The sequence below is a fragment of the Engystomops pustulosus genome, chromosome 2, assembly GCF_040894005.1.
Source record: "Engystomops pustulosus chromosome 2, aEngPut4.maternal, whole genome shotgun sequence".
NCBI lineage: Eukaryota > Metazoa > Chordata > Amphibia > Anura > Leptodactylidae > Engystomops > Engystomops pustulosus.
In genome coordinates this window covers 227,426,329-227,441,650 of record NC_092412.1, presented here as the reverse complement: position 1 = coordinate 227,441,650, position 15,322 = coordinate 227,426,329, and the positions used below count along the sequence as shown (strand labels likewise).

The 15,322-nt window shown below is 43.2% G+C and overlaps 1 protein-coding gene across 8 annotated transcripts in view; it reads left to right on the top strand.

Annotated features, from left to right (window-relative positions):
- The window catches only part of NCOR1 (nuclear receptor corepressor 1), an 82,597-nt gene extending 67,621 nt beyond the window's left edge, over positions 1 to 14,976 (top strand). For 6 of the 8 annotated variants that reach the window (XM_072138393.1, XM_072138394.1, XM_072138396.1 and 3 more), the window contains 20 exons: positions 1,002 to 1,173; positions 1,557 to 1,700; positions 2,075 to 2,158; positions 2,345 to 2,592; positions 2,948 to 3,305; positions 4,327 to 4,551; positions 4,688 to 4,900; positions 4,983 to 5,132; positions 5,248 to 5,439; positions 6,125 to 6,287; positions 6,853 to 7,328; positions 7,470 to 7,595; positions 7,676 to 7,809; positions 7,976 to 8,196; positions 8,289 to 8,423; positions 8,967 to 9,109; positions 10,944 to 10,997; positions 12,109 to 12,312; positions 12,633 to 12,815; positions 14,058 to 14,976. In XM_072138393.1, the coding sequence (XP_071994494.1) occupies positions 1,002 to 1,173; positions 1,557 to 1,700; positions 2,075 to 2,158; positions 2,345 to 2,592; positions 2,948 to 3,305; positions 4,327 to 4,551; positions 4,688 to 4,900; positions 4,983 to 5,132; positions 5,248 to 5,439; positions 6,125 to 6,287; positions 6,853 to 7,328; positions 7,470 to 7,595; positions 7,676 to 7,809; positions 7,976 to 8,196; positions 8,289 to 8,423; positions 8,967 to 9,109; positions 10,944 to 10,997; positions 12,109 to 12,312; positions 12,633 to 12,815; positions 14,058 to 14,245 (3,813 nt within the window). In that variant the 3' untranslated portion in view covers positions 14,246 to 14,976. The remainder of the gene's footprint in view (positions 1 to 1,001; positions 1,174 to 1,556; positions 1,701 to 2,074; positions 2,159 to 2,344; positions 2,593 to 2,947; positions 3,306 to 4,326; positions 4,552 to 4,687; positions 4,901 to 4,982; positions 5,133 to 5,247; positions 5,440 to 6,124; positions 6,288 to 6,852; positions 7,329 to 7,469; positions 7,596 to 7,675; positions 7,810 to 7,975; positions 8,197 to 8,288; positions 8,424 to 8,966; positions 9,110 to 10,943; positions 10,998 to 12,108; positions 12,313 to 12,632; positions 12,816 to 14,057) is intronic. The other 2 variants (XM_072138395.1, XM_072138397.1) reach the window with 2 other exon arrangements.
- Positions 14,977 to 15,322: the final 346 nt, after the last annotated feature.

Here is a 15,322-nt window from a genome sequence, read left to right as displayed (position 1 = left end):
TGCGCATGCGCAGACGGCAGGATCGCCGGACGAGGGCGCGCAGCTACGCGGAGCTGCGCGCCGAAGATGGGTGAGTAGGAGGGGTAAAGTGGCTACCGGGGCGTGGAGTAGCCGCCTCGTGTAACCTCAGATGCGGCTACTCCACGCCCCAGTAGCCGCATAAGTAAATTTGAATATACGTGTAATAAAAGTTATCAATAAAGTGTGGGGACGTGAGGATTAGCCCTTAAAAGGGCTATCCTAACGTCCCATTGATCCACCTACCACCCAATCTACCTTTATAGGTAGATTTGTGGTGGTAGGTGCCCTTTAATAGGTATAGAGCTGTACATTTGTCTGTGTGTAATACTCAACGTGCATCCACTATACCAATCGAATGAATGTGACTGCAGTGTAGTGCAGCCACCACTAGATGACAGTACTGTGCTCAGTAATGACTAGTCCATAGATCCAATGTAGCCCCTTCATTCAGCTCTCATTCTGATGGCCTATCGCAGTGGTGGCGAACCTATGGCACTGGTGCCAGGGGTGGCACTCAGAGCCTTTTCTGTGGGCACTCAGGCCATCAGCCCAGGTCAGAGTTCACCAAACAGGTTAAAATCCATTGACTGTTTAAAACTGAAAGAAGTGCATTATCTATGGAGGTCCTCCTGCTGGACCCACCATTCTTTCTAAACAGAGAGACCCTGGAGAGAAGCTACAATGATAGAATGAATTTGCCCACTTTGTTTCAACTGTATTGGTGACCTCAAGGGGCCGATACAACTAAAGTAGTGGAAGAACAGGTAGCAATAAATTACTGCTTAAAATGGCACGTTGGCACATCGGGTTAAGTAAGTGGGTTTTGGTTGTAGTTTGGGCACTCGGTCTCTAAAAGGTTCGCCATCACTGGCCTATCGTATTGTTGATGATATATGTCCACTAGGCAAATAGTTTATATAAAGTATCTGTGTATTTGGCCTATACCAGATGTTAATGAATCTCCATTCCTGTGGTTATAGGGTACTCCAGCACTGTCGCAATCTGCTATCGCTGCCGATGTCCTGCTAAAAACCACAATTACGCGCCTGGCCACGGAAGATATCAGCAGTCCAGAGAGATGTAGGGACGAGTCTGCTACTAAAGGCCACGTCATATACGAGGGAAAGAGCGGACACATAGTATCCTATGACTGTAAGTATATGGCAGCTAGTCTTCTGTTACATCTGCATAGCTTACATCGCATAGCCTATTATCTATTTGACCCAACCACAGAAAGGGGGTCTTCGGATGTTTTAGAGATGGCTGTCCAAGATTTGGGACACCAGCTTATCTATCCTGTGCAAGTGTCATAACTACCATACAAGAACACCCATTTTAAGATAGATTTTAGAAATCTTTGTGTTGAGACTTAAAGGGGTTGGCCACTTTTCAAAAATGGCTTCCATTAGACACGTCTCTACTTGTGTGGTTTTTATGTATGGTATATATTATCTGTTTCTAGTGATGTATTTTTAAAACAATGATAACATATGAGACTGTTCTAAGGCGACTTATAGCTTGTCATTTAATTTCAGCTGCCATTAAGAACCTACGAGATGGCACGCGGAGCCCGAGAAGTGCTCCAGAGATGGCACTGAAGAGAAGCTACGACGCCATGGAAGGAAACATAAAGCAGAACTTGTCGGTGAGGGAGTCTGCTGTATCGGCACCAATAGAAGGTAATTATCTTTTATTATAGCCAATTTTATATCCTCCGTGTTTCAGCCTGAGTCCAGGTTACGTTTCTTCTTGTTGTATTCCGATTTTTCCCTCAACTTTGATGATTTTCGTCACTTTTTTCCCCCCTTGTTCCTATTTACCCATTGCTTTCAGTATAGACTGATGAGGACATTGCTAGTAGAAGGGGGACATAGACCACCTGGGCAGTGCCCATCACCTACGTCCCCCTTATTATGAGGATTACCAAGTCCAATTGCAAAGGGGAACTTGTATTAAACCGACAGGTCTATGCAAGAAGCAGTAAATTCAATGTAGCAAATGATTTTTATTTTGCAGAATGCAAGTGTTATAACTTATCCTTTTGTGTTTTCAGGATTAATAAGTCGCACTCTTCCTAAAGGCAGCTCACACTCGGATCTTAAGGAAAGGCCGGTGATGTCTGGCTCCATTATGCAAGGTAAAGGTCAGATGCCACGATGCAGTGACATGGTTGGAGAATACTAGATGGTTTTTACAGCAGCCTTCTGTATAACTTTAAATGATTTGATGATTTTCTGTTTTCTTGTTTAGTATTGGTTGCTTATAGTCCACAGTTTTTTTTAATGTTTTATAGCATCTAAATTTCTCTAAACTCTGCTACTAGGTACCCCAAGGGCGGCGTCAGAGAACTTTGAAGACGGACTGAAGTATGCCAAGCAAATAAAACGTGAAAGCCCACCTATAAGGTCATTTGATGGAGCCATCACTAAAGGCAAACCTTATGATGGCGTCACCACCATCAAAGAAATGGGACGCTCCATTCACGAAATCCCTCGCCAGGACCTCCTTGGTCAAGAAAGTCGCAAAACCCCAGAGACTTCTAGGACAATTATAGAAGGTTCCATATCCCAGGTATGTCTTATACAGTTGTATAAGAGTGCTAGAAGTACCAGGGAAGCTCCTAGCAAACAGTCTGAACTCACTAGTAGGTGGGTGATTGTGTGTCTATCGCAGAGCTGTGTGTGTTGAAGGGATAGATGGAGCAGAACTGTGTGCGTGGGTGAATTGAGCAATTCTTTTTTTTTTGTTTTGTTTTTTTGTTGTGTAAATCTGTGGTGTTTCTTATAGTATGGGTGGACCCTATAGTCCGAAAAGTGTGTGTGTGTATATATTTATATATCTATATATTATATTGTATAATATATACATAAATATAAGTAGTTAATTTTTTCATTTTTTATTTTTTTATTTTTTTTTCGTTCCCTAGGGGACGCCTATAAAACATGAAGGTGCGTCCGGTCAGTCAGCTATTAAACATAATGTAAAGTCCTTGATCATGGGTCCAAGTAAGCTACCCCGTGGGGTACCACAGATGGAAATGATGCCAGAAAATCTTAAAGTGGTAGATAGATCAAAATATGAAGACCCCAAATCCTCAGATACCATCCGGCCACGTCACACGTCTGTTGTCAGTTCTGGTACTTCGGTTCTCCGATCAACTCTCCACGAAGCCTCAAAGTCTCAATTGAGCCCTGGGATTTATGAAGATGCCAATGCTAGGAGGACACCAGTGAACTATCCCAGTCCCATGTCCAGAAGTTCACCCATGGCACGTTCATCAGAAGGTACTTGTCTAACCCATTTATGCCATCGTCTTTCTGTGTTTAGTTTTTTTGTTCCCCACAAAAATCCATAACTTTTTACATTTTTTAAAAATTTTTCATAAGGGCTTCTTTTCTGATTACTAATGTGTACTTCCTAGTGTCAGTATTTAATATTCCATGTCATGTACTGGGTAACTCGAGGGGGGGGGCAAATGCTGTGGAACGGACAAAATGCATTTGTGCTGTTTTTTTACTGCGTCACTATGAGCTCCAAATGACACCTCCCCGTTATTATTCAGTTCAGTGCGATCACGGAGATATCAAATTTATATAGCTTGTGTTTTCCTAGATTTTTTTTGTTAGTTTTCATTGCTATCATAATGGGAACTTTTTCAACATTTATTAAAAATTTTTGGTTCTGCAAAATGGATAAAAAGTGTCGGTTTCAGACATTTTGGCTTTTGTTTTTCGTTCCGAGGATCACCATTTTTTCCTATTTTGACCTGATATTTAGGGACACGGGGATATCCAACATGTTTTATTTTATTTGTTAGAGAGAACGAGTGGGTGTCTCTTTTAGTTCTTTAACTTTGTTTAGACACTTTACTGTACATAAAGCAACAATCCCAATTAAGATGGTGGCACACGTGCTTTTAAATGGTTAACATCTGCAATCTGTCCTAGATCCGACTGTAGGTGTCGGTGATGGTGGTTTTCTGCAAAATACCAGTGAGCCCTCTGTATACATCCCTAACCACGTGTCCTTAAAGGCTTCCTGTGATTTAAAGAAGTTTTCACATTTTTCTGCAATCGAACTTTTTCGGCAATTTTCTATTGCGTTAATATTATACTGGGTTTTTACATTGGAGACCCTAGATCAGAGGTTCCAATACTGAAGACCCCAGAGCTAGGATATGAAATGATCAGAACTTTTGGCTTTTTTTGCTGCAGACTGCAACACAACTAAATCAATAAAATTTTACAGCAAGGATCTCCTATATGTGTCAAAAAGTAACGTAATCCGTATTCTGTGTGTTTTCAGGTGGACATACTCCAGGGAAGTCTTCCGGTCATGAGCGCAAAAGCACATTAACCCCCACACAGAGGGAGAACATTGTTGTGAAGTCGCCAGTCCCTGGCGTAGACCCAGCTGCTGCCCACAGTCCCTTTGACCCTCACCTGCGGGGTGCTGCCCCTAGTGAAGTCTACAGAGCTCATCTGCCTCATCACCTTGATCCTATGCAGTTCCACAGAGCTTTGGACCCTGGTACGTTCATGGCATTTGCATTGATGCGTGTTTTCAGTGTGTGGACATTCAGATCCAGTGTCCAATTTACAGGAAACGAATACAACACGTCCAGTGTGAATCGCATCCATTTACTCTGTCTCTCTCTACTCCTCAGCTGCTGCAGCAGCGTACTTGTTCCAGAGGCAGTTGTCTCCGACCCCTGGTTATCCCAGTCAGTATCAGCTCTATGCAATGGAAAACACGCGACAGACCATCTTAAATGACTACATCACTTCCCAGCAGATGCAGGTTAATTTAAGGCCAGACGTCGGTCGGGGGCTTTCTTCTAGAGATCAGGGGTTGGCTATTCCGTATCCAGGAGCGCGAGGTAAGTCCACACTTGCTGTGTTGTGTGTAAGTAATTCGCCACCTTGTCCGTCTGTTACACATCTGATTTAATCTTCCAATAGGGATTATAGACCTGACCAACATGCCTCCTACTATTTTGGTTCCTCATCCTGGGGGAACTAGTACACCACCGATGGACAGAATTACTTACATACCCGGCACGCAATTAGCTTTTCCTCCAAGGGCGTATAACCCAGCTTCCATGTCTCCAGGTTTGTCAGCTATACTGGGTATAATACATCATTGTGTGGCACTTTTGTTTTGTCTTGGCCATGATCTTTCCATTTTGCACCCAGTTCATAGGAATTTTTTGTGTGTGTTTTCTAGGCCACCCTTCACCTTTGGCAGCTGCTTCCTCTGCCAATGCCGAGCGTGAAAGAGAACGGGAAAGGGAACGGGAGCGAGAAAAGGAGCAGCGTGACAGGGAGCGGGAAAGAGAGCGAGACAGGGAAAGGGAGAGGATGGCGGCGGCCGCCGCTGCCGCAGCATCTGCTCAAAGTGAACATTACCTGCGGCCTAGTAAGTAATGGAATGGGTCACTGTGTTTCTAAGTCTGTATATAGGTATGTTGTAATGATATGGGGGCTAATCAGTTTTGGGGTTTTTTTGTGTAATGACGTAACTCTGTATGTAAAGGAAAACTACCATCAAAATATTTCATAATAAACCAGTGCCACTTACCCACGGAGCCAGGCACCGTGACTGTGGTAATCTTCTATTTGTTATTCATGGCCACCTGCACAGTGTAACAGCCTGTAAAGCTACAGCACAGAGGCACTGGCAATGCCCCTTTTGACCTCTTCCGGCTTTTGGCCTAATTTTAAAAGTTGATTTTAGTAGGAATAAGGCCATGGATATCAAATATAAAGAGATGCCCACAGTAACGGTGCCTGGATCTATGAGCAAGTGTCCCTGGTTTATCATGATGGATTTTGACGGTAGATTTTGTTTAAAGAACTACTACCCGCTCCTGTCAGAATATCACACTCGGCACTTAATTTACATCTACTAAACTCTGTTCTGCTTATAGAAAAATGATTTATTATTTTCCCTTCCTCTTCTCCATTGCTATGGCTATCAATACCATGATGCCCCAGCACAGAATCACGGATTCAATACATGTCATCTATGTTCTTTTATTAATTGATAATGAATCTTCAGTGTTGTCATGACTAAATAAAACTTTTCATCATTTCCTCTGCAGTTACAGAACAGCCCGGTAGGCCGGGTAGTCATGGTTATGTTCGATCCCCCTCACCATCCGTTCGGTCCCAAGAGAATCTGATCCAACAGAGACCAAGTATATTACACGGAGCTAATGGGAAAAGTGTCATTACACCTTTAGATCCTGCACAGCTTAGAATAATGTAAGTAATTTTCGATACCGGATTACAACTTAAAAATCGAAATTTGGAAGTTGTCCATACACCTAAGGCCTCATGAACACCAGCGTAAAAACGGTAGCTAGCTCACAGCTGCCATTGACGTCTTTTGTGGAATTAATTGATCCCTTTGTCTCACTGCACCGTGGCCAAGCCGGAAAAGATTGAGCAGGTCCTATTCCTGCCTGTATTGAGACTTCCAATCTACACCCGGCTGACACAGGCTGCGAAATTCCCCCTGTTTGAAACCCGTTTCTGCCATGTTGCCACCATTCTTTCCTAACAGCAGTGCGAAAGAGTGGACACACATAATTCGCTGAACGGGAAAGCAGGCAGCGCTTCCGCTTTATACATAGTCTATGGAAATCCCAAAGTTCATTACCCATCTCTGCCAGTCTCATAGACCCTGGAATACAGTGTTGGGGTGCCAAAGTGTTTAGTCTGTTTTTATGATTTGTGGGTTCCTTTCGATTCAGCAAGTTATCCCCTATCCTGTGTTTTAATGTTTTTATCTAAGATGTCCTGACAATAACGTTCTGTAATCCGCCAGGCCACTCAATCCTGGAGGTCCCTCCATCACCCAAGGAATCCCTGCTACCCGATACAGCACTGCTGCTGACGCTTTAGCCGCCCTAGTAGATGCCGCGGCCTCCGCACCACAGATGGAGGTTAGCAAGCCAAAGGAAAGCAAGCACGAATCTTCCCGATCCGAGGAAAACATAGCAAGACGAGCAGCACTGGAGCAGCAGCAGATGGAGTCTGAGCGTAGACTGGTCCAGAGTCCATACACATCATCCAGCTTCTCAAGTAGCAAATCCCAGAGCCAGCAGGCTCCAGCTGTATATTCCGAAGCTGGAAAAGACAAGGCTGCGCACGCCAAATCACGATATGTGGAGGAATTACGGACAAGAGGAAAGACCACCATCACAGCAGCCAACTTTATTGACGTCATCATAACGCAGCAGATCGCTTCCGATAAAGATGGTCGCGAGCGGAGTTCACAGAGCTCAGATTCCTCCAGTAGCAGTAAGGGGGATATTTTTGATTTGTCTTTGATACATATGTGTTTTTATTCTCCATGTAGGATTCATTAATTGGACCACACCATCACTTTGTTGTGTGAATGAGGTCCACTTCGCTGATGTCTGAATATTGTTCTGTTTTTAGTGTCTTCCCATCGCTATGAGCCTCCCAGGGAAACCATTGAAGTTATAAGTCCAGCAAGTTCTCCAGTACCAGTGCAGGAAAAAGAAACCTACCCGCAGGAAGTCCCAAAAACAAGCCAAGCAGAAGGTAAGTGTCCGCTACTTGAATAGAATGAACAAAGAAGATTGCACAGACGCCAACGCTTAACCCCATGTTTTCTTATACAGCTGAAAGTAGCCGACAGTATGAAGGTCAAGCAAGTCGCTACCGGCAGCAGCAGGAGTCCCCATCCCCCCAACAACAAGCGCCGACAATTGTGCCGCAGACCCACAGACTGATCACCCTAGCCGATCATATATGTGTAAGTTCTGATATAAAGACACACATTTAGTGTTTGTATTCCAGTTTTATATTGTAGGAGAAGTCCTGTTCCATTAGGAGCATTTTCTTAGCAAAGTTCTTTTTATAAGGAATATATATCCATTGCATAAATGATGTGAAGTAACCTGTTACCCTATCACTTTTAGCACATCATAACACAAGACTTTGCTAGAAACCAGTCAAGCAGCCAGTCTTCTCAGCAGCAGCCGCCGACGTCTACATTCCAGAGCACCGCCCCGTCATCTGCACCCGTCCGATCCAAACCCTCCAACAGGTTCAGCCCTGAATCCCAAGGCCAGGCTGTGCACCACCAGCGGCCGGCTTCTAGGGTATCACCTGAAAACATGCCGGACAAGCCCAGAGGAAGGTAAAGAACTAGTAATGCAGATGAATTTATGGGGGAAGGTGCCTTGCTACTTTTATCCTGAGACTTAGTCTTGTGCTGTATGTTTACTACAGGCCTGGAAAATCCCCAGACAGAGGGCACATCAATGAGCCATATGAGCCCATCTCGCCTCCGCAGGCCCCTATCATGCATACCAAACAGGATAACATGATGCTGCTGCCACAGAGACCAGAGCCTGCTGAACAAAGGTATGACGTTACCGTGTGCAAGGCAAAAACCTTCCTACTTCAGACACTACTTTTATAGAGGGTGTTCTTGTCCAGCATTTACTTTCTGGGGACCTGTGTAATGAGAAAGCTAAAATACTGTAGTTTTACATTTCACAGATCATCTATTTCCCAGCAAAGAATTTCTGCACAATAATTGGGATTCAGTACTTTGAATAGATTTGGAAGATACTGTATGCCGTTCTGGAAGGACTTGTTGGTTCACCACAGCAGCCCATGGCACCGCCACTTCTCAATGAGGTGGTCCAGAAGATGATGGCTCTGGCCGTTGTGTAGTGGTGGTCTGAAGTACTGATACTGAAGTATCCCCCTATTCATTAGCTGTAGTACATCAGGGGTGGCCACTACCCACTGGACAGGTCCATCTGTTTTACCCCCTGTGTAGTTGCATCTATGAACAGCTCATTTTGGGTGCCCAGAATATGACCCCCACTGCTCCAATATTGATGACCTCCTTATATTTTTGTTGGTTGAGACCTTTTTTTTTTTTTTTTTTCCCCCTAGGAATGACTCCCGTTCACCAGGAAATATCAATTATCTCCCCTCCTTCTTTACCAAGTTAGAAAATACTTCCCCTATGGTGATGTTCAAGAAGCAAGAGATTTTTCGTAAGTTAAACTCTTCTGGTGGCGGTGACTCTGACATGGGTAAGTGGGACAGAACTGTTCCCAATCTTTCAATCTTTTTTTTCTTTTAATCTTAATTGAGGTGACAATGAAACTCGCTATATGCCATAGTTAATGCATAGAATGGCAATTAATTCCATATTCCTGCTGAATTTTGGGCAGTCTTCATTTTCCACTAATAATATTCCTCTTTAATGATACATATTTCATTTCCTGATATCTTTATGAAGTTTTGAGGCAGAATTATTTCTGCTCTGTGTGGAGCATACATCCCATCCTGTCTGCTTCCAATTTTAGGAATAGAAAATGAACGGTACAGTGTATCCTCTTTATCAAGAACACCCAGATCAGTGGGGAATCAGTGGAAAATTCGAAATGTGATTATTTATAATGGGAGATAATTAGACAACTGGGGGTCCGATCACAAAGGGTGCTCGATGTTGAGATGAGCTCCAATGTATTCTTATCATAGTGACTAATGGTGCATCCGGAGTTGTCAATCTGATACCTCCAACCTGCAGATTGGCCCCATAGTAGTGTCAGAAGGGGCGGCTTCCGTATGCCCAGCTTGGATATGCCTTTGGCACATCCCTGGCCAAGAGCGAGTTTAGAGAAGAACGGCCTTCCCTACTCAATATGCTTAGTTCTCAGGTTAGACCAAAATGTCAAAATTCTACCAATTGTTAGTGAGGTGTTTTCAAACCCTGCCTTATACTGCTATGAAAACTAATAGATTTATCAATGGAGAAGGTGGTTGACTCTTTAAAAATGATCAAAAGTAACACAAGAAATTGTGAGTTTTAAGTTTTTCTCATCCATTGAGTCCAATATAACTCCATCCATTGAGTCCTATATAGCTTAGGTTTAAGCCCGGGGAAAAAAGAGGAATTCCCCAGATGCGATCTGCTAGATGCGGCTTTAATCCACATGATCAGGCGATAGCCAAAACGATTTAGATTCTAGGAGGAAGTGTTAGAAAGTTTGCGTCAGTCACTTACATGTATCATTCCATACGATCCAAAGATTTGTATATTTGTATATTGGGTACCAAATAAGGTGTAAGGGGCACAAAGAAAAGTATATAATATACTATAAAGGGTTTATTGCTAGCAAGAAAAGTAATATTGTACAATTGGAACGTTAAAACCGCAACTAGGCTCCAGAAATGGGGGGGGGGGGGCATTATGATATTAGGAGAATACTATATAATGTGATAGAGGGAGAGGAGAGGGAGATACTGCGTTGTTAAATGGAGGATCAAGCCACCTGGGGAGGTGGGTGGTTGGTTTAATGCAATTCGTTATTTGCAAAATGTGCTTTTTAATGAGTTTGCTAACCATTGTAATTTTGCTATGTTGTATAATATCTGTGATGAAAGTTGCATTTATTTTAAATAAGGGGGGGGGGGGGTCAGGAGGGGCACTTTATTTCCAGTGATTCTTTGCATACTCTTTAGGGGATATTCTTACACCTTTGTCAAGGAGACTTGTACAAAACCGCGATAAGGGGCTTTAGTTTGCTTGTTTGATATCATTGACGTGATCTGGGAGGGCGCATAGAACCGAAAACTTCCCTACGTCTCCACTTCTTGCATTCTAAGACTCCTTACACAGGAGATGGACACCTCACACTTTCAACTATCTCACTCGCTGCATGTTCTGTCTGGACGATCCGGACAGAACCTTCTGTGAGTGTGTAAGGAGCCTTAGTGTTCATATATTGTTCATGTGTAGATTACAGAAGGCTATAGAAATTTCTCTTGCTCTTCTGGTTTTTATTTAATCTTGTATTTTTCTGTGTGCATGAGATGAGAATTGATGAGTCTCTAATGGAAGGTGAAATATGTCTGTTGCAGCTGCCGCCCAACCAGGAACAGAGATCTTTAACCTGCCAGCAGTCACCACCTCGGGTAAGTGCTCGGTTATTTTGCGTGTGTGTGTTTGTTAACTTGTAAAGTAGGTGCAACCCCTTTATCTGGGACTCCTATTTGCTGTCTAAATGAGAACAGGAGATACGCGAACGCATTTATGCAGTCAGCTATTTCCCGACTCCTATAGTATTGAATGAAGTGGCAGTATACATGTTCCACCTGGTGCTTCACCCATTAGCAGTAGTGGATTATAATATAGGCGGTTCGGGCACCAAACCCAGCCACCAAATTTTATACTGAGAAGGACTTGCACCCATGAAATCCTTGTACATCGGTTCCTGTCGTCAATATGCATGTACACAAGAGCCATTTCAGGACCATTCAAGGTCCTTAAAAGGACCTGAAACTGCAGATTGAAAGGTGGAAGAAGGGGCACATCATCCATTCCCTGATTCTAGCTGATAATATTCATACAGCCCAGGGCCCATGGAAGTCTCGGGTGCTCTGGTAACCACCACTGCTGTCCTGGTTGCACTCAGTCTTTGGGAAGGCCAACGCGGCACCAATCACAGGCCTCAGCTGTGACCTCCACACAGATGTCATGTAATTTGCTGACCTCAGCACTGATATTTACAATGCGGCCTGTGAGGAATCCAGCTGTGCGATCACAATCCATAACCAAATAATCTGCATCAAAACCTGTCATCAATCTTTCAGCTTGTAGGGGAACAAAAATAATACATCCTCTTTATTATAAGATAAGTGCTGCTAGATGTCAGTCCCAGTATCTGACCATTGCAATCTTCTCTGTCAGAGAGAGGAGGTGCTGTGGCAGAGGGTGAGGGGGTGTGTTATGCAAATCTTGGTGTAAGAGAACATTATCATAACACCTCCTCCACCTCTGCTCCAGGGTCATCTCTCTAACAGTGGAGAGGATTATAATGGTCAGATACTGGGATATATCTCAGCTAGAAGGTAAATTCACATTGGTGTCCCTACATTATGGTATTCAACACATGTGTGAGGCGGTTAAAGGTCCTATATTGGCATCAACCGGTTAAGTTTGCCAACCCCTTTAAATGACAAGATTCCTGATTGTAACAGGTGGAAAGTAGTGATGCATAGTTTGTTTTTTTTTTTTTTTTACCAGGAGCCATCAGTGCCCGGGGTCATTCCTTTGCGGATCCTGCCAGTAATCTCGGTCTAGAAGACATTATTCGTAAAGCTTTAATGGGCAGTTTTGAGGACAAATCAGAAGACCAAGGTGTCCTAATGGGCGGAGCACAAGGCAATTCTTCGGGTTCTTCAAACAGTGATTCCCGGAGAGAAGAAGCTAATCCATCTCCAAATTCAGGTGGGTGTCAGACGCAGAGGATTTTACATACATGAGAGCGTGGTACGGGTGACCTTACACGCCTTTCCATTAGTCTTGTAAGGTTGTAGTGATTATAAAACCTAATCTTGCCATTGGATCGGCACATGCACAGTACATTATACCATGGGGCCAGGCCGCTTTACTTGCTGTTCCCCCCGCAGGTAAAATATGGAGGTCATCATTCCATTCACTTTTATCGAAAGGGCCCACAATTCTGCAGGGTCTGACCTGCACCAGTAACGCAACTCACTCATCAGCCCTTTCCGACTACTTTATATATAAAGTTCTCCATGTTACAGGCGGAGGAACCATCAAGCAAAAACTGATAAGCAAATCTGGCAGCCGCAAAATGAAGTCCCCCATTTCTGGCAGCCAGGCATACTTGGGGGCTGAACGGCCCTCTTCTGTCTCCTCCGTTCATTCAGAAGGAGACTACAGGCAGCCCCCTGCATGGGCCTGGGAAGACCGACCTTCTTCCACAGGTGAGAGCAAGCGATACAGGCGCGTGACATGGTCACGATATCTTCCTAAACCAATGGCAATGACATATATCACATCGTTGTAAGGCTGCATTCAGACGGCCATGGGGGATGTATATAAGTCGGATATACATCTCCATAGGGACACTTAATCACACTGCGACTGTGGTAATTGTCTTATATTTGTTATCCATGGACTCCTTCCTTTTAAAAATCAACTTTTAAAATTATGCTAATGAGCCAGAAGCGCTTTTGGAGCATTACCAGAGCACCTCTGTGCTGGGCTTTTTTGTTAGAGTGCAAGGGAAACCCAACTGTTTACTGAAACTTCCTCTACTGCAGTGAGACAGAGGGGCACTGGCAACACCCCAGGGACCCTTTTGGCTCATTGGTACAATTTTAAAAGTTGATTTTAGAAGGAAAGAGATTACCACAGTCCCGGTGCCTGGATCTATGAGTTTCCTATGTCCTTGGTTTATAATGCTGGATTTTGATGGTGGATTTCATTTAAAAGTACTAGTTAACCTTTTCCTGGTTATATCCCTATAAAACCATGATGGCAGAGAAGCCGGGTTTTTTACCCAAAATGGAATGGAAATGGGATTGCCACATTCCTATCTTCTAAACGCCGCCCCCCTCCCCCCCCCAAAAAAAAAAAACCAAGTGTTTGAACAAGGCAGCTTCCAGCATAATACTTTTCGAAAGATGAGAGCTGTGGGAATAACTGGATTTTCTGCACAACAGCCATTCCCTCATGAGAGGTATATACTAATTGCTATGAAATACCATCCCTTTATTAGTGTGGGCAGGGTGGGTTCCTCAGTGGGAGTAATGAGCCATCGACAGCGATTTAGGTCCCCTTGCACATGAGGAAAATGACCCATATGTAGGTCCAATCCCACAGGCTGAACACACTTCACAGGACAGGAGTCCTTGCATCGTACAGAAATATGATATCAGGACTCCCCATCTGCTGGCCAAACTGCATCCGGGTACTGTTCTAACTACTGTGCCAGCGCTGCAGTCCAGATGGTAGAAAGGGGAGTCCTTGCATCGTATTTCTGTATGATGCAAGGATTCCCAGTCTATGAAACTTGAAAGGTCCCTTGGATTAGACCAACGGCTTTAGAGCGAAGATCCCCCTTCCCCGTTTTCCTGCACAGTACCACCGCAGCTACTCCATTAAATTTTGTGTAAGATGACATGTATGCGGCTGGTAGAAAGTTAATTGTTTGTCTTTTTTAGGGTCCACTCAGTTCCCATACAACCCACTGACTATGGGAATCCTAAACAGTACTCCTCCATCCTCCATCGCGTGTGCACCCTCCTCCATGACGCAAAGTTCTGCGCACCAGCAGAGCCGAATATGGGATCGGGAACCAGCGCCTCTTCTCTCATCACAGTACGAAACCCTGTCGGACAGCGATGACTGAATCCATTCTGGATATTTTTTTTTTTTTTTTAATTTTTATTTTATTTTTGGACTCTTTAATAAGGTTTTTTGGCAAGGTCTTTGTTGACCAGACTTCTAAGACTTTTCAAAGGAAAGCCACAGACTTGAGAAGAAAGGGGCCATCCTCCTGCACAGAGCCGTGTAAAAAATATACATAGAAACGGATCTCCGCCTGCGATCAGCAGAATGGAATTTGTAAAGACCTAATGTTCCACATTAGTATGTAAAAAAAAAAAAATTTTAAGGTTGATTTAAAAAAAAAAATTGTGGATGATTGGACAAGTCCCGATTTTTCAGCTATTTGTAAAAAAAAAAAACACAAAAAAAAAAACCTGACGTCTTTAAATCATTTTGTAAATATTTGCAGTGGTTTATTATTATTTCTTTGCTCTAGTTTGGTGTAATGTATGTTTCAATCCTCGGCACTTGAGGAGGGACTCTTATAAATATATATTATTTTCTAAAAAAAATTTTTTTTTTTTTTTTTTTCATCTGGGATTGGATCAGAACTTTCTCAGATGGCAAATAATTGCCAGCCCCTAACTATATGACGTGTCCTGCACCTTAACCGAGCGGCCGCAGAAGAACCTGGTGATTTATATTAAAAAAGAAAACCACAAAGATGAAGCGGAGAAGAAAAAAGTAGCATCGGAGAAAGCGATTTTTATTTTTTTTAATCCTTTTAACCCATCATCTGTTGCCTCATTGTTTTAATAAGGAAAAAAAACCTTTTACAATTCTTTCTTTTATCACACCTCTACCGTATGAGCAAAGCTTCTGTGCACTAGCAACGACCATTGCAAAAATTGTGTCTGTGAATTTTTAGGTTTGTTTTTGTTTTTATCCTTTGTAGAAACCTATTCCCCACCTGAAGGAAGCTATAATAGATCCACGTGTACAGGCCGGATTGTCACCTCCAGCCTCAGGGCTGACAGATCGGTGCAGTAGAAGAGTTTATTTTTTATTTTGTGTTCTCCCTTCTCTCTCACCGCTTTCATTTAATTCTATACATGAATTGTAATAAAAATGTTTTTTGCTCAAAACCATAAAATTTGTC